Source organism: Puntigrus tetrazona, chromosome 6 (genome assembly GCF_018831695.1).
Source record: "Puntigrus tetrazona isolate hp1 chromosome 6, ASM1883169v1, whole genome shotgun sequence".
Lineage (NCBI taxonomy): Eukaryota > Metazoa > Chordata > Actinopteri > Cypriniformes > Cyprinidae > Puntigrus > Puntigrus tetrazona.
Genome location: NC_056704.1, coordinates 25773029 through 25793341, shown reverse-complemented (window position 1 = coordinate 25793341; position 20313 = coordinate 25773029). Strand labels below are relative to the sequence as shown.

The 20313-nt window shown below is 36.5% G+C and overlaps 1 protein-coding gene across 1 annotated transcript; it reads left to right on the top strand.

The window, feature by feature from the left end:
* The first annotated feature begins 3265 nt into the window (after window positions 1–3265).
* gdf5 (growth differentiation factor 5) lies at window positions 3266–8136 on the top strand. The gene is made up of 2 exons (XM_043241342.1): window positions 3266–4359; window positions 6883–8136. The coding sequence occupies exons 1-2, from the start codon at window positions 3732–3734 to the stop codon at window positions 7746–7748; spliced, it is 1494 nt and encodes a 497-aa protein (XP_043097277.1). The 5' UTR covers window positions 3266–3731; the 3' UTR covers window positions 7749–8136.
* Window positions 8137–20313: the final 12177 nt, after the last annotated feature.

Sequence of the window (20313 nt, the reverse complement as noted above, 5' to 3'; positions counted from 1 at the left end):
CACAGCCCGCTTTCATTGTCCTGGAATAACCCAATAAACTATTATTTTACAGTTAATGGGAAGTATAAATAACTATCCCTTATTTTTACTGCTACTTATTTTAATTCTAGAAATGTATTTTAGTTTAGATATTTGTGAAACGGTTAAACCTCCACAGACATTTCTTTCATTTCTTTTCTTTTTTTTAACGTAATAGCCCGAATTGTCCAAGTGGGGGCGATGTTGCCTTTTTTTCAGTGTTTCAGCTCAATCAGTCGACTGTATTCATTCATAGCGTGGACCAATGAACAACACTGATTCACACTCATCACTCATCAATGAGGAGAACAAGCTGCTAAGAAAAAAAAAAAATAAATAAAAAAAAAAAAAAAAAAAAAAATATATATATATATATATATTATTTATTTATTTACTTATTTAATTTAATTTTTCTCTTGATGAGTTGAAACACAATACAGGTGGAGTTGAGAGTTACAAAAAAACTGAAAAAAAAAATATATATATAAAAAATAAAATAAAATATATATATATATATATATATATATATATATATATATATATATATATATATATATATATATATATATAATATTTAAAAAAAATATATATATATGTATAATTATTTTTTTAAATTAATTAATTTCTTTTTACATTCAATTTTTCAATTTAAATTTTTTAAATGATTATTTATTTATTTAATCTTCTTTAAAGTTCACTTGATGAGTTGCTGAAGCACAGCACAGGTGGAGTTGAGAGCACATGCATATAAGCGGAATGTCGAAACTGTGGCTTCTCCAGAACAAGAGGCCTTTATATTTCGTTTGTCCACGGCTGCACTTGAGAAATGTCTGTGGTTTTGCAACGTCTAACACCTCGACAGCACATTTCTCTGCACAAAGATAGCAGCATAGTATGGCAATCTGGGGGAATGTGAAGGGAGTCAGAGACATACAGTGGGGTCCAAATATCAACCAGTATAAAAAGAAAAGAAAATTTGTAAGGAAAGTTTCAGCATTAAAACAAACATTATGATATAAATTATTTAACATTAATAGTAAAATGATAAGTTTATATTAAATAATACAATGTATTTATAAAGAAATTTAATACACTTACAATAAATAGCTTTATTATTATTATTATTATTAATAGTAATGATGGTGACTTAATAAGTATAATAATAAAATAAAACAAATAATAAATTAAATTAAATAAATACTAAATATTAAAATACTACTACTATTATTACTACTACTACTACTACTACTACTACTACTAATAATAATAATAATAATAATAAAATATAAATAATAGCACATTTTAGTAAATAATTAACAATTGAATGATTAATAATAATGGAATATAATTTAAAAACATTATAAATAAAATATATCAACAATAGAATAATATAAAAGATTATAAAATGTATAAATAAAATAAAACAAATAGTAAGAATGATGATTATGGTGTAATAATATAAATAATAAAATAAAATAATAAATAAAAATAGTACAATATAGTAAAAATTAAATGTTATAAATAATAAATTAGTAAATTTTAGTAAATGAGTGAATAGTAAATATTATACATTTCTAAATAAAATACATTTTTGAAATATAATTTAAAATGCGTTATATATAAAATATATCAATAATAGAATATAAACATTTTAAAAATGTATCAAAATATAATAAGTATTTGATTAGCTTATTATTTGTAGTTCATTTAAAAAAAATAGGATAATGAAATAACAATATGATTCATTAAAACGTGCAAAAAGGAATTATTTTCACTATAGTGGTCTCAGACTGTATATCCACACAGAAGAAGTCTTCCTGGTGATCCATGCGTCTGGGTGTGGGTTAAACCACTGGCCATGTCTCCTCCATCCTTCTGAAAACATCCTGAGAGACGAACATCTCGGACAGTTGAAATGTGCTGCGTTCACTGGCCAGCGCTGAGGTTTTCACCCCTGGATGAGCATGTTTATGTATGTGTGTGTGTGTGTGTGTGTGTGTGTGTGTGTCCTGAGCGTCACCTGCGCAATCTGAAACACCCTCCGTTCCCTCCTCTGTTTGTCTACGGAGGTGGATATTTTTTAATGTTGGAGAAGGATTGGAACGGTGTGTGTGTGGGTGTCTAACATAGCCTTACCAATAGTCCATATATTTGACTTGAGGAAATAAACTGTTCCTCCACAGGCCTTAAATACGAATATATGGTTGAGGCTGAAAAAAAAAACTAGTCTAGTGCCAGATTCTACCTCTCAGAAACCTAAAATCATGTGACCTTTGACCTTCCACCAGTGTGATGATATTTGAAATCTTTTATATATGTGTGTGTGTGTATATATATATATATATATATATATATATATATATATATATATATATATATATATATATATATATATATAGTTCAATGAAAACTCCCTGTATATTACTACACAACTCTCTGGGATACTTGATTCTGATTGGATGACGGCAAATTTCTGCTTACATACTATAATTCTAAATGAAAATAATTTGTTTGTTTTCTGATTTTATTATTTGTCCATTTATTTTAATTTATTTATATTAGTTTTGTTTATTTATTTTATTTTTTATTTGAAACGCACAAAATTGCATAATGTCAAATAATGCCATATTATAATAAAAATGGACATGCATTTATTATGATTTTAGATTTTCTGCAGTACACTGTAATTACATGAACCTTAAAAAGATGTTCAGTGATGAAAGTTAACCCAGTGAAACACAGACGATTCCCTCAAATTTTTTCTTTTTTTCTTTTTGTGCAGTTTTTTTTTGTTCATTTAGTTAAACACAACTGTTCGAAAAATGAATTGGACTTTTTTTAAGGCTTGTTTAAGAATTAAACTTAATGGTGCTTGAATAGACTCCATATTTAATAGTACTTGCACATCAGCTATTACTTTGTTAAAAACAGTTACAATTAATACAAAAGAAAGTGCTATTTTTATTTCTAACTTGTGTGTAATTCCTTGCTGTTTCTTTGTAATTAATTGCAAAATGATAGAGTCCTGAGTGAAAACCGTTTACCATTTCTTTCTTTTAAGTTTGCATATCAAATCATTTTTCATCCAGCAGATCTGACCCGTTGCTCACAGCTAGATCGAGGACCCTAAGCAGTTCTTTATTCTGGCGACCTAATGCAAAGCTTTTGGTTTTATGTATTCAGTGACTCATGCTTTAAGAAGAAATATTGCAGTTGAATAAATCTGGACAGCATGACATCAGAGAGCAATTAAGCCCGTTTGCGTTGGAATTCCGTTCCCAATTCCTGCGCTCAGGTTTGCGCGCGACTTGAGCACCTGCAGGTTTGTGTGTGCGTGCGCGCGCGCGCGTGTGCGTGCTGTTTTCACTGGACCACGTTCAAACTCGGAGAAAGAAAGAGAGAGCGAGCGAGAGAGCGCATTACGCCATCCTTCCCTCTTGGAAAAAGTGGCATTTTAAACAAGTCTCTTACAAGATATCAAGCAGAACCGCTGGACTTCACCGAGAGACGCTGCGCTCTTGTACCTACTCCCGGATCTCCACTCCGAAAGAGAGCTGGATCACTATGGTTCTGAAGAGAGGGGCTCATGGCAATGATTTGCGCGGAATAATCGATCAGACGTTTCCAAAGCTTCGTTTTCACCTCTCCAGACCCGTTCATGGTAGAGCCGTCGGCCATTTCTCCATCGCCGAAACTCATAGGAAGATCAGAGGATGAAAGTTCTGACTAGTCTCCCTCTTTTATTGGGCTTCTGGACTCTGTTGTACCTGGATTTCATCCCGCAGGCGCTCTCCATCGCCGGCGTGGCCGGTCACAGGGGCGCCGGGACGGCCAAAGCCAATCCGCGGTTACCGGTGGCGCGCAACGGCACGACTCTCGCTAAGCCCTCAGACAACGCCAAGATCTCTCGCATCCGCGCCGGCCCGCCTCCGATCAAGGCCGAGGGTCACCCGGCTCGTGCCGCGGTCCCTGTGAATTTGGGGCGCAGGGAGGCCGCGCGCTCTTGGGTACCCAAGGATGCGGCGAGAGTCGCATCCTCTTCCAGCATCCAGCACCAAGCGGGACACAATAAAGGAGTTTCTGCGCAGAAGTCCGCCGCGCCGGCTGCGATCAGGGCTGCTCAGTCCAACGCCGGCGTGATGAAAAGCATCGCTCCGGCACCTGCGCATCTGCGAGCGGCGAGGCTGGAGGACAGCGAGGAGCCCAAACACCCTTTAGTGACGCCCCACGACTACATGCTGTCCCTGTACTGGTCACTGACCAGCGGGGAGGTCAATACTAGTGTCCTGCACGAGGCTGGGATGGCCAATACCATCACCAGCTTTGTAGATAGAGGACAAGGTATGGTATGACTTTTAACTCAACTTTGCATTGAAGTGTACGTGTTGTTGGCGCAACCGGGGCAAGTTGTCACACTGTTAAATTGCAGAAAGGGCTGTATCTCAACTGAAAGTATTTGAATCATGATTAAGTGTTTCTTTTTTCTTTCTTCTTTTCCTTGTTGGTTGCAAATATTTAATATTTAAAGTATAATATTTTGTATGAATTTACCCAACAACTATATAATTAATAAACAATAAAATCATGATGGTTTATTTTATGTTTTACAACTTACCCCATATATTGCGACATCATGTCAGACTTTTCATATATATATATATATATATATATATATATATATATATATATATATATATATATATATATATATATAATTTTATTATTATTATTTTATAAACAGCTGACAAACTTGCGACAACTAGCCAGAGTGAGTGTCAGTTTTTCCTTTTCCCTATTACTATATACTTAGTTTGTTAGTTAGTATGAAGATTTTAGGCTAAATTTGACTTTATAAGTGTATATTTTAGCTGTAGTAAGTGGTCACCACTTTCTTTATTCGTGTTTAAGATTTTTTCAGATTCTTTTAATAGCAGGTATAATAATGGTCAAAAAAAAAAAATGTTGAATGGCCTTTCAAATGGCAGGATGTCGCTGCTTGAAATGTCACGTCAACTACCCGTTTGAAGTCTACTGCATTTGCGCTAAATTGTCCTATTCTGTTTATACAAAAGAAAAGTCTGTGTATATACATTTTGAAGCATCTTATTTCTGCTTAGTTTTGCACTACACACTAAATCGACAAAATCGTTTTTTTAATCCGGGTCTCTGACCCAAACCAACTGTGTCAATATGCGTCTGGCATAAGACTTTTGATGGACCTCTGCTTAAAGTAAATAAACTCCTGGGCCAGTTACAAGTAGGTGGCCTCAATATGTTTTTATTTTTTCAAAGTAAATCTGTTTAAAACGGCATTTAAATGGCCCTGCTTCGTGTAGCTCCAAGGTTGACTCCTCAGAAGCTTTCAATGGTCTTAGTTTATGCCGTGTGAAATGCCCTTTGCAGATTTATAGTTACCACATCCTCTGTAGACGCCGGGAAAGAAATGCGTGCATTTTTTCAAAGTTTCCCTATACGATCGCTTATTCACATTTGTCGCTTCAGATCTGTGTGACCTCATCTGTGAAGCGCAAATGTTAGTTCTCCATTCACTATTAATGCATGAAAAAGAGCAGCCTGGGACTTTCTGCTGAATATCTCCTTTTGGAGATCGCACAGGTGGTACAGGTTTGGATCGACGTGAAGGTGAGTAAACGGCGATAGAATTTTCGCGTTCTCTCTAAGATTTAACTATTTCTTTCAGTTCAAAAATGGGTCGCACATGTCTTTGTACATCCATTGAGTGTAATTTATATCTCCACACACACAAACACACACTCATAAAGCACTAATCAGTTGCACTCTCTCTGCCCCTCTCCATGCGCTTCAGATGGTCTTTTCAGCCTATGTTAGTGAAAGCCATATGTCACGGTGGTAGGCCCACTGGTAAATAGCTGCAGGTTGATAATAATGCTGTGTTTACAGTATGTTGTGGTCTCCAGGCCGAGGTCGTCTGGTTTTAATAGTCTTTTGAAAGCAAACTGTTCTTGGATAAAATGAAACCTTTGATTTTTATAATGCACTGCCTTCATATTGCGTTGCATTCAGAAAGAGCTCTCTCTTAGACACACACACACACACACACACACGCACACACACACACACAGTCACAATGTGTGAGCCTTGATTGTGGAAAAAACTCAATGACTGATAGTTTCGTTCCTAAAGGTCTTTCCTTTTCAAAACGTACAAGCGATGGTATCAGATGTAAATATTGAATGATTGCCATATTCATGTAACATGGTGTTTGTTAAACGCATAAGATACTTTTGTATCACCATAATGAATGTCAAAAAACTTTATAGCATTACATTTTTTGTATTAGCATGACGTGTAAACAAAACAAAACAAAAAATAATAATAAAATTCCAAATAATCCAATTAAAAGCACTTTATTAGTCTGATGCCATGTGCAAAAACATGATACAATCAGTACATTCTAAAAAAGCATGATATTTTCATGGAAAAAGTTAAAAACATTATATTGTTTAAAAAACATAATAACCAACATTGTATTATCTTGACAGCATGTGCAAAAACCAGATTGCTACTATGGTAAATGACCATAAAAGTGTGGTATTGCAACAGTAAATGTAAAAAAACTAAACCAAAAAAACCAAAAAAACATGGTAGTACCATAGTTTGTATCTAAAATCTATGGTAATAAAGATGTCTAAAACTATAAAACATTGGCATAATACCCTAATAAATTGGTAACATACAAAAAACATGGAATTATTATAAAATGGTACATGAAAAGCAAATGATACTACTTGTTTTGTGTTGTGCTTTTCACAGGGATAAGTTTTAAAGTTAGACTATTCAAGCAATTGAGCAAGGGCTGACCTTTGACCTTAACTTTTGCAGATGACCGCGGGCCCCTCCTGAGGCGTCAGCGGTACCTCTTCAACATCAGCTCAATGGAGAAGGAGGGTCTGTTGGGCGCAGAGCTCCGCATCCTCCGAAAGAAGCACATGGACTTCCGCAAGGCCACGTTTACTGAGGGCACGGCGGCTTTGAGACTGTACACCTGTGCCTCAGGTAAGCACGGACCGGTCCTTCTGACGCCGCCACGACGTATCGACTCCCACAGCGCGCCGTACTGGGAAGTGTTTGACATCTGGAAACTGTTCAAGAACTTCAGAAACGCTCCTCAGCTCTGCTTTGAGCTGGACGCGGTCGATCAAGGCCGACCGCTTGACTTGCGATTACTCGGCCTGGGTCGCGCGGGAAGACAAAATCAGGAGAAAGCCTTCTTTGTGGTGTTTGGCCGTACGAAAAAGCGAGGGCTCTTTTACAACGAGATCAAAGCCCGTTCGGGTCACGACAACAAGACCGTCTACGAGTACCTCTTCACCCAGCGGCGGATGCGTCGGGCTCCGTTGCCACGAGGGAAAAAACCGGCCAAGAACCCCAAACAGAGGTGCAACCGCAAGCAGTTGCACGTCAACTTCAAGGAAATGGGCTGGGACGACTGGATCATCGCGCCTCTGGAGTACGAGGCCTTCCACTGCGACGGCGTCTGCGACTTTCCCATCCGCTCGCATCTGGAGCCGACCAATCACGCCATCATCCAGACGCTCATGAACTCCATGGATCCCAGATCCACGCCACCGACCTGCTGCGTCCCGACCAGACTCAGCCCCATCAGTATTCTGTACATTGACTCGGCCAATAATGTGGTGTACAAGCAGTACGAGGACATGGTGGTGGAGAGCTGCGGGTGCAGGTAGCGAGGTATTCTGAAGACTTTCAAGGAGCGACCAGAAGAGAGCCTTCATGACTTTGGCCCAAACTTTTTGCATTTTGTTAATCAGCATTAGCCTATACACTTGCATTCAAAATGAAACAGGGTTGTGCACCATTCAGAAAGTTTTACATTCTAATTTAACTTTTGAATATTTGAATAAAGTCAGCAAACAGAATTGAAACATGAAAGGGAATTTAAAGGAGTAGGACGTTTTATATTAATTTGAGGCACATTTCCATTCATTTTATAACACGGTCCAATACAAAATCCATGTCCAAAAATATCTGTAAAAAAAGAAAGTGAAAAAAAAAACAATATGGAAACTTATATGTGCCTTATTTTTTATGTTTTTTTAGACTAAGATGAACAGTGTTAAATGTTTTAAAAAATTACATTTCAATAACAATGCTCAATTTACACACACACACAGACACACACACACACAGACACACACACACACACACACACACACACACACACACACACACACACACACACACACACACACACACACACACACACACACACACATTACACTGTTCACAATCCACAAATCCACATGTGAAGAAATATTTAACTTTTAAATATTTTACCTATCTATCTATTTAACTTTTGTGCTTCTTTCTTTTCTATACAATGAAAATGAATCTGAATGGCTTTTAGAAAAAAAGAGTTGTGCACTGTTTAGAGTTGAATTTAGAATTACTTTTAACTACCAGTTCTATTTGATTTTGAGGTAACAAACAGAATGCAGGATTTGGATAAAAACATAAGGAAGTAGAATTCAAATGAATTGAAATAAATTCATAACCCTGTCCATTTAAATAGATAGATAGATAGATAGATAGATAGATAGATAGATAGAAACATTTTGTTCCATCATGTCTAATAAATCAACTGTTTACCAGGGTGGGAAGACACTTCTTTTCCCAGAATGCACTTCTGATGAATTGCAATTCAGTAAATCCCTCTTCCTGTCATTCCAGTGAACTTCCTGTCAGATGTGGCCAATCCCAGTTCACACGCATGAATTGAAACCTTCTGAATTTTGCACAACACTGTCATGCTCGCATCAAGGATTCAGAACAAACACTGTTGCTTTTGCGTTTGTACTTTTTTTGTTTACACAAACCTGTGTTGATGTGCCAATAAAACGCCTTGGATTTTCTAAGTCAGATGCAGGTGTCTATTCAAAACCAGCCCAGAGCTTTCCCTGCTAATACATTTGGCTTAGTTTTCCCCTGCTGGTAGATGTCAAAACTACACCACCTGGCTGCTAAAAACATCTGTCTCCACTGACAGCTATTCAGTATATTCTGCCGGAATACATGTAACTGCAAGCAACAAGTAAATATTTAATTATGTTATAGTAGATGTTTTACTAATGCCGGATTAGTCACTAGTGCAGAGACTTTATCTTCAGAATTGTGAATCTTGCTGGTGAGATTACACCACTACTCACCAGAGCGTTTTAACAGTTTATTTGTGTCCTCACGTTATTAGCTGCTCAACAGAAGCACATTTTAAGTATTTTTTCTAAGTGATAAAACTTGAGTAAATGTCTAGTTGTTGTTATATTAAAAATGTTATTATTATTATTATTATTATTATTATTGAGCTAAATGTATTTCAGTGCTAAGTAACTTCTTTTTTAACCATTGTTTTACAAAAAGAAACATGTTCTTATTGCTTTTAAGGGATAATGAACGTGTATTTTTTGTTGTGTTTTGTGATCCGGTTAAAGTTACTTCCCAAAGTAACTGCATGTAACGCATATTGTGATGCCAACCATTCTGAAAGAAAAAACGGTTTCAAAACATTTTGTACAAATATAGAAAGCTATATAATTACATTTAAACGTGGCATTTAAATTGAGTGAATTTAATTCAGCAACCATACCATAGAAAGTGTAACTATGTCTGCACTTTTAGCTTTTTTTGTGAATAAATGGAAAGTTTAAACCAGGAATTTAAAATGTTAACTGATGGAAGCAGATATTCATAATAAACAAAAGGTCCCAGAACTGAATAGTTTCAAGTGATTTTTCTTTGTAAGAGAGACGATGCACGTCAAAAGGTTTTCATCGGCAGTAACTTGTGTAGGAAATAAATGCTGAAAGGAGGTAACAAATGTTTGTATGGCATTGCTTATAAAATCAGTCCATGTGGCTTTGTTGCTGGTGACAGGAAAACACTTTACAACAATGATGAAAATTAATATTTTTTTATTCAATGCATTGGTCATCATTAAATCAATTAATTCATGGACAACCCATTGCTTAGTGTGCTTTGAGAGAAATGTCTAAAGCAAAATCTCTGAAATAACAATTTAATGCTTTGTTCACCCTCTGAAATTGAATGGGTGCCGTCAGAATGAGAGTCCAAACAGCTGATAAAAACATTACAATGACCCACAAGTAATCCACACCACTCCAGTTTGTCGTATGAGGTCGTATGAGATTTTGACGTGAGAGTTGGAGTATGGATTATGGACTTTTCATAGTATTTTGATCAAGTATATTGGTTGATGATGTATTTGTTTCGTACAAATACAAAGCTTTTGACTTCACAAGATGTAAACTGAAGGACCGGAGTGGTGTGGATTACTGGGAAATGCTTTTATCAGCCATTTGGACTCTCATTCTGACGGCACCCATTCACATAACAAGCAAATAATACTGCAAAATTTCTCCAAACATGTTCTGATAAAGGACAGTTCACATTTAACTCATGCATCTTGGATTGGGTGAGTACATTTTCAGCAGATTTTCATTTTTGGGTGAACTATTCTTTTAAAAAGGACTTTATTGTACTCTCTCATCTTACTTTATTTCGTAAAGCACGGACTATTGTAGATTTTAACGTTAAAACATCTGTCTAAGCAGAAACACGACTTGTTTGTAGGATTAAGTTTCGGTTGTCACCGTACGTGGCCCTGGATTGTGGCAGAGTGTCAAACTAGATCAGATTGTACAGTATCACAGTCTTAAAGAGACGTGTTTTGTTTCCACGTATAAGCAGAACCACCTGCTCACTTGGGTTCGAGAGTAGTTTTAACCCACGGAGCTAATTGAATACAACTTTAATTGCTCGTCCATTAGCCTGAGCAGATTTCACAATGATACTTTGGGAAAGCTGACAAAAACACGTCTACATTAACATCGGCCAGTGGACAGTCACTACTACAGAGTCTTTACACTCGCTCACTTTTATAGAGTTCCTGCGGCTTTGAGCAGAGAGTGTGTTTCCTAAACCTTAATCTCTCCCTTTCCCTCCATCTCCGTCTTTCAGGCTTAACATTTTTGTTGGCTTGTTATCGGCTCTGGCAAGGAAACCTTGACCGATGTTTAACATTTTTCCAACGCAATCTTATATTTCCTTGACAGACGCCTGTACAATTCTATTATATAGTGGGATACCATGTATTGGGAAACCAAGATATAAGCAAGCACTGATCACGAAAAAACAACGTTTAAGGAAGATTTTTTTTCTGTTAGATGTGGAAAAGGATCGAGTTTAACAAGGTTATAAAACTCAAGGGAGAAAACTTAACACCCAAACACTCCAGTATAGACCAAGAGCTATGTGTTATGCATTTATGTCAAATATTTATATATATAAAAATAATTTGTCTTTGTAAGTTCATGACCCAAACCTCTTCCTGGCCTTCTAATGTGTAACGATGATGAAATACTTTTTCAATTAGGTACTATTAGAAATTCTATCTTCCACAATGTTTTTACAGGACCTGAATGAACACGGTTGCAGTTCAGCACAATACCCTGGAATTAAATCTTTTCTGCCTATTTTACCATTTAGATAAATGTCATCTAACTATAATGACAGATTATGGAAAAAATGTATCCCTTCGAAGAACAAGATCAAGAGTGGATATAACGAGCTGTGTGTCTGTGCATAAAAATAAGTCTTGAAAACACACGTACGACCTTCATATCAATAACTGGCCAGTGTTTTAATACTGGATTGCTAAAATCAACACAGGCAACAACACGACCATCAGATACAATTCATTTTTAATGAATTCCCCTTCAGTGCATGCCGTGTTTTGGAAAACTGCAGCATCAGCAATCTGAGCCAGACAAACTTTAATAACACAGCCAATGCAATGTCATTTGGTCAGGCCGAAGACCACCTTTGTCGTTCATGCATAACCTTCCCAGCTTGCCTGGACCTCCTGGTTTTGGCTGCCGAGCCGACACTCTGCAGATTGGCCGGTATTATTTCACCCCCAGCTTTGAGATCTGCTGTTGAGAAAACACGGGTGAGCCTGATGGATCAATGGCATGCATACTTTCATGACTTCCGTCACCGGCTTTGGCAGCTGCTTCCACATCATCAAGGCATTCCAAAGGAGGCCGATAATTTTATCTGCCTCCTCCTATTTTCTATCACTAAACGACATCAGAACACCATGTAGAGATCTGTCAAGGCTAGACGAATTAGCAGTGATAGTTTGAGCTTTAGTACTAAATCCACATTGCACATCTGCTTGCGGAACGAGAGCGAGAGACTAATGGGCACTGGAGGGTGGAAGGTCTGGTATAATATTAATTAAAAAAGAAAAGAGAATGTAACTGAACATATATATTTATGTTTAGAGCATATAAAGCTTGTTTTTGTCTCAAAAGATGATAAAGATGAGAATTGAAAGTTTGACAAGTTTGAAAACCATGAGAGCTTTTAACATTGTACTAAACCCTAGGTTATTATCATTATAAACTCCTTTTTAACCCTGGTAGGAATGATTAACATGACTTTTACCTCAGGTTATGAAAATTTAGAAATCGTAATAGTGCAAACCATAACGCACTGGATATTCTGCCAAATCTGCAATGAAATGCCTTTATTGCATCTTTACTTTACTTGTGGGCGCTATTGATTTAACACTTTACGATAAGGTGTCACTTGTTAACATTAGTTCATGTATTAACTAACATGCACAAACAATAAACAATACATTTATTACGGTATTCATGCATTTTTGTTAACTTGCTAATTTATTGATGCACTAGTACAGGCTGAAATGAACTTTAACTAATATTAATAAATGCTGTGGAAGTATTGTTCATTCTTAGTTCATGTTAACTAAGTATCCCATATGAAGAAAAAAATAAATAAATAAAAAAATATTTTTATGCTCGCTTAAGGTGGTTTTTGATTTGTGCAAAAAATGATTCATGCAAATGATGGGAGATGGAAACACATTTTATAAATAAATTCCTCAAAGTATTTCCATAATTGCATCCACCTTTGCAAGCACTGACCACATTTATTGTTTATCATATTTGAAAATGATTATAATGTGCACTGTGGTCTGCCTGTCTCGACATTGATTGTGTTCTATTCTTTTCAATGTGGCCAACACCTGCGGTACTACACGTACATTTCCAGTTGTCACCAAAACTGGAGCCTCTCAAAACATTGGCAGGCCACCCTGTGGGAATATTTATTTTGTCCTTTACATCGTGTTTTATTGTGTTTATTGTAGTATGCCAGGCGCGCTCTCTCCTCACACCCGACTAAAATGGGAGCTGAGGAGGCGGAATTTACGTTGGAGCTTATAGCTTGTTGAAAGATGAACACTGTGTCCCGTAGCACTGATGTATAGCACACATTGTACTGTAGGAGCAGACGAAAATATTTCAGGCCCGGATCTACTTTGCGCACCCACGTTCTTTCAATGCTGGTTTATTTGGTCGATGGTGTGGCAAATCACACAAGTCACGCTTCGTGCAATAAACGTTATTTATTATTGTTCGGTCGTACATTTCACTGAAAGCCTTCTGGGCCCCGAGAATAGAAAGAAAGTGGATTTCCAACAAGAAAACAGGTTCCGCTGGGAATTGCATGGCTTAGTATCAGCTGTCAAATGAAACTGCTGCTTGTATTGGGATTTCTGGAGAATACAGGTATGTTTTGTTATAACTTTTATTGCATTTGGCAAAAGTATGAAACCTAAGCCTGGTGGGTAAACACACAGTTATGCCATTTAAAACAATGCAGCAGCGTTAGGCACCGAACCACCTGACGCTCATGTACACAGTGATGTCATTTCCCATGTAAAATGTGTGCACCCCCCGTAGCATATGAAGTTAAAATACGGATGAATTTAGCATTATAAAATCCTGCTTTAAAATGCTGCCAGTGCAGAGTTTATTTACTTCAGAACGAAACTTTTCACCATGCTGTTCTTAACCTGCGTGACTGACTTTCTGGTGAAAAATATACAATTTTGCATAATGTTTAGTCCACGTAATGAAAGTATGAGTGACACAGGCTGCAAAACTGGAAAACAGCGTCACAAAAAAATATCATCAAAGGAGTTCATATAACTTGTACAATAAATTCTATAGCCTTTTGGAGATATGCTTGTAACCTAGAGATCCTGGATCAACATTACTGTTCAAAAATATAGATTTATCCCAATCCCAATCCCAATCCCTACCCCTAAACCTACCCAAGATGTATTCCTAAAATTAGTGGGAAATGAGCCTAAAAATTAAATTTCCAAAATTATCCCTCAAATCGGATTGGTTAACTGGAATATTGTTTCAGGATCAACAAGAATGAACTATCTATCTATCTATCTATCTATCTATCTATCTATCTATCTATCTATCTATCTATCTATTATAATTTAAAGATGATTCTAAATTCAACTCTAAACGGTGCACAACTCTTTTTTTTCCAAAAGCCATATTGTAAAGAAAAAAAGAAGCAAAAAGGAAGCAAAAAAGCAGATTCATTCAGGTCAGGATGTCTTTTTTGAAAGCTTTCCGGTTTTAAAACCATGGACAAGCTAAAGGACGGCTGCAGAATAGAGAGGGTGTTCGGACAAATGTCCTTCCAAAACACAGAGGCGCTTCTGTTCGAGAGATTGATGGATCATAATGACGCCTAGCGCACAATTTTGATTTGGCATCAGGCAGAGGTCATTATTCAGGTCTTCAGAAAATGCTCAGGTGTTGAAAAATAATATTTGCAGGATGGTTCAGGGTCTCGGCCTCCACAGACCGTGTCTTTATACCTGCACATCCTTCTCCTGCCTCCTGCCCAGCATCTGTTCAAACAGCTGTAATCAGAGCTTTCGGTAAGCACAGGCTATTCCCACTGAGAAATTTCCAGTGCTTACACAAACACGTCCTTAAGTCCTCCTGTTATGATTGGCCGTCATATTCCTAGCAGTCACACACAGGTATACGAGCACACACGCTCCGGTTTATAAACGCTGACGCACAAGCCCGGGCCCGGCGTACACATCAGCGTGCTGTCATCTTAATACCCTAAAACACACAAAAAGAGCTTTCATCAGGGCAGTTCTTCAGACGGCCACTAAAACCCATGAGGATCTCAAAAACCAAAGTTTTATAATGTGCTTTATGACCTCACACACCTACAAAGTGCAGCTCATCACACGACCTGCCTGATTTATTAAATGCTGCAATTGCTAATGTAATATATAATTTAATAAATTAATATTAAACACATGTCGCCAGTAGGACAAGGACACAAAAAGATGTGCTAAAGGCACACTGAATAAGGCCTTTGAGCCATAAATGAATAATTTTGACAAATAGTTTGCTTAAAATATATTTCAAAATTACATTTATTTTGACAAATTATTTTGTCTTAAATCTCCAAAAACAACTTTTATTCATTGTCAAATCATCTGCATTAAAATTATTTATAAATACTTTTAAATGCATTCAATAACATATTTGTATTTATTTTTTATATTAATATATTATATATATATATATAACTGATATTAACTGAAACGCACAATGAAAAAAACATGATTTATTAAAATTGCTAAGAACTGAGCAGTTTAAAATGTAATTTTAATTGAAACATACCTTTTCTGTGTCACTCAAAAATGTTTCAAGAAGTCTTAGTATAGTATTTTTTTTATGTTAAAATGTTACAAAACACACAGTTTGTAGGTATGTTTTGCTGTTTGGTGGATTAAAAATGGGAACGATCACATAACATTCATCTTTATGTGGAAAGCATGTCTTGATTCAAATTTTTAAAGGGCAAAAACAGAAATATCAAGACTGTGAATACCATAAAAAATAACAAAAATTATATTTTTTTGTTCATTAGCCCAGCCTGACTCATCACAGACTATATTCACTTACTTCACAAGCCGAGTGTGTTCAGTGTCACAGCTTCCCTTTTTTGACATCTCTGGATGTTTCTGCATTCTCCCGCTTTCTTTTGGGCTGTATCAGAAACAGGTGGCACTTGTAGAGCCGCTCTCTGATGAATGAGTTGAGTGAGGGATCTTGTTAAGTGTGTTTTTATCGGCTTCATCTGAACTCGGCCTTGAACTGCTGCTTCCTGGGGGAACAAGTCATGTAAGAACCGACTTTTGTTCATCGTGGTTTTGTGCAACGTGGCTTCGACTAACATGCTGACAGTTTCTGCATCTGGCACCGAATGTTAACTTCACTCACGGCGGAGCGGGGCCCCAAACTGAGCGCGCACACACACACACACACACACACACACACACACACACACACACACACACACATACAAGCACAAGAATCCGCTGACATTCTCACCTATTACCCGTCATTTAGAAAACAGTGCTCTCTCGCTCTCTCTGCAAGGTGCTAGGCAAACACACCGGCTCTGAAATATGAAAATATCGGCACTCTCCAAAGCAATTTCCTTCAGCACGTCCTTGCTCTGAGGAGAGACAGAGGAGTCTAAGAGTTGAAATATGCTTCACATTTAGACCTTTTATTGTTGTTCTCTCATGTTGGACAGAAAAATCACAAATGAGTTCTCAATTGCTTTTACTTAAAGGGAGAGTTGAGTGAAAATTCAGTCATTATTTACTCACTCTCATGTCGTTCCAAACCTTGTTCCAAACCTGTATGACTTTCTTTCTTCTCTGGAAAGAGGAGAGAAAGTTTAAAGTATCTGCTGGACAGTCTTTTCAATGCAGTTACAACAAATGAGGACGAGACATGACGTTGCTGCAAAAAAAGAACATTAAATTACAATAAAAACATAGTGAAAGCAGCATTTCCGCAGGTCTTAAAACCACCACATCCACAAGAGCGAGCCTTAAAGTGGATAAGATAATCTTACATTTGTAAATTCATGGTATCAAATGTTGCATGTGAGTCATCTTCTTTAGTATTGTTGTCATGTTTCCCAGGACAAATATGTAAACATCCATAAATTGAAATACATTTACATTCTGCGTGCAGATATGAAGTCTTCAAACATGAAGACGTTTATGAAAATGTCTCCACTTAAATTAATTTAACAGAAAACAAGACTAAATGTAATACTCTTTACAGACATGGATTCGTAAAAAATGCAGAAACCCTGTGAAAATAGTTATGGTGAACATATATCTGTCTTAACTGGGATTTCTAAACAGCCTAAATGTCCTTTTGTCCTTGACATGATCTCTATCATCCTTATTCATGGATATTTGCATAGCTTTGACCGTTCTTTGAAGATCCTGTCTTCTTACACGCTGTGCCTGCGTAGTCAATTTTCAGCCATACCTTCAGCAAATATTAAAACGAAAAGCTTTTCACCTCAAAAAAAACGCAGTGGAAGTCAATGGCTTCCAACGTTCTTCAAAGTATCTTCTTGGGTGCTCTTCTTTGGGTTTGGTATAAGTAGGGTTTGGTCATTCTCACAAGCTGTCGTATGTCTTCAGAAGACTCGTACAGAACTACTTTAGGGTGACCGTACATCCTATTTTTTCCCAGACATGTCCTAGCTGGGATTTGCAAACTGCCTAAAATGTCTGGGTTTTGGCTTTGTTTTTCTCTGTTGACAGAATTTTCGTTTGGGTGAACTATCTCTTTAGGTCTCTTGAGCTCTAAGATCAGCCTCAGAGCATTACAACGTTCTTCAGAATTTGATCAGACTGTTGATTCGTCTGTGAACTCTGTCTGCTCCTTCTAAACTGAAATGTGAAACATTTGTCTGTCCTTTATCCATAAAGGTTTATGAATAAATGTTGTTTATTAAAACACAATGTTCTAGCAAGTAGTTATACGTCTAGAGCAGAAAGTATTGGGGATCACAACCACATGTCTGGTGGAAGGAAATCCTGTTTGCAGTTTAAAATACTCGGTTTACGTGTGTTGTAGAGTGAATAACAGTCTCAAGCTGTTGAGAGTCCAACATGTGGACTTCAGTGTTCAGCAGGACTGGAGGATCATTGCACTTCTCTGAAGAAAATTACATCATTTATCTTTCGTTTGCCTATATTCAGAAGGATAGCAAAGACAATAAATAGTAGAAAAATGAAGAAGGATGATATAAAATATGAGGCAGGCTCAAATGTGTCATCACCACGAACAAGAGGACAGTTTTATTGAATACTTGTATTCATCAAGCATGATTTAAACGGATCAAAAGTGAAAATAAAGACATTTACAATGCTACAAACGATATTTACGATATAACAGCTGCACTTTTGAGCAGCACAACCGCTTCCGACATTGATAATAATAACTAAGAAATCTTTCATATCAGCATTTTAAAATGATTTCTGAAACATTCAGCATTGCACGCGCATAAACGACATCTAAAAAAAATATATTAAAAAACAATTTTATTGTTTTTAACCACGTTTTTTATTAAATAATTGCAGCCTTGGTGAATAAATACATTTGTACCAACTCTAGACTTTTGAAAGATAGTATTTTGTCTGTTTCTCCATCAATATTCCTTAAAGAGTATACATGTGGTCATTGTTAAATATACTCTTATTGCGCTGTAGGAGACGCGTTTATTTTATAGCAACAATGCTACAACTGCTGCACCTCAATGGCGACTGGTTTTCTTTTAGGACCAGGTCATTCAGGGATCTATCGAAGGCGTGCGTGAGCGTCCTCAGCAAACATCACAGCATTAGCTCTATTAGCTGACTCATGTTCGCATTGATCACAAGCGAAATGACCTGATACCTGAACACATCCTGACTCCTGCGCTGGTCATCCATCACCACATGCGCAACACGTAAACACTCAGCATGGTAACCATTCCCGAGACGCTCTGATCCGAGCAAACAAACAACAGTCGTGTATTCCTGGAGGAGATACAAGAAGAATGAATCAGAGGATAGTGTGCACGCTTAAAGCTGGGCCATACGATTACAAATGGCTTTAGAGTAATAGATTGATCTTTCTGAGATCATATTTAGGGAAATTACATCATTTTTTTTACCTTAGGGTTTAAAGAGTATTTCAGTATGTTTACATGTATACTGACCTCACTAAGCACAATAGAAAAAACTTTATACACAAATGATGATAGTTTACAAATGACTTTTAACCTTGTAACAATCCTGTAGAAGGAAATAAAAAAAAAAAACCTTCTCAAATCAGCCTTAACTGGTCTCCCGCCCTGTTCAGGCTGGCTTTTGGTTGGTTTGGGATACTTATATATATATATATATATATATATATATATATATATATATATATATATATATATATATATATATATATATATATATATATATATATATATATATATATATATATATAATTATTGCATTAAATAGACCAAAATAAAATACTATATATATTAAAATTGAAAATGAAAACTGTGTTTAATTACGTAATTACTAACAGTTATCTTAACTGAAATAAAATTAAAAAAACGTATTTTATTATATTTTATGTTATAATATATAAATATATAAATATGACATATGAAGTAAAAATTGTAATAATGAAATCAAATTTGAAATGAAAAACTGTAAGAACTATTAGAAGTATACTTCTTCTTTTAGCACAATAGTACAATAGTTGTGCTCATCGCACAGACATACCTGAGGTTTATTTACAATCTGCATTGAGTTTTACGCAGAAAAATAGATGAAGCAATAGTTTAGAATACAGGTTTCCTGTTTAACAAGCAAAATTTGTTGCTAGACATCTGCTCGTAAAGTAAATTCTTGCAAATCCTTGTCTTGTGTAATCATTTACTTAATGGGAAAAATGTCGAACCCACAACGGTTTGGTCAAAAGCTACATAAAGTTACATTATGACTAACGTAAATGAGCAAAATGGGAAAAGTGATTCAAAACGAATTCCGGAACGTGATGTGAACATGAAGATTCCAGTTCTGAAAAATTCTTTTCACTGTTGCTACAAGACGGTTTTGCCCTCATTATGCAAATCTAGATCAATTTAATTTTGACTCTAAGTTCTCACGTTGATCAGTCATCCTTTGGTGTAAAACCCGCAAAAAACACCAGGAAAGAAAAACGGCGGGTTCGATCACAACCACAGAACAGTATCTGACCACTGGCTCTGCACCAGTCTGCACTTTTCACCAGCTCTAATTTGCTTGTGTATATGAACTGGTTATGTAGTTTGATATATAGCTTGTATTGTTGGCCGAGTATCAAGCCCTGTCAATCCAACGCAGTGGAAGCGGTCCTGGTGCGACACCATTTTCTTCTCTCCCAGACTCCTCGAGTCCAGATCTCTCAGTCCGCTGTCTCCCACAAAGAGATCCGCTGGCCAATAGCC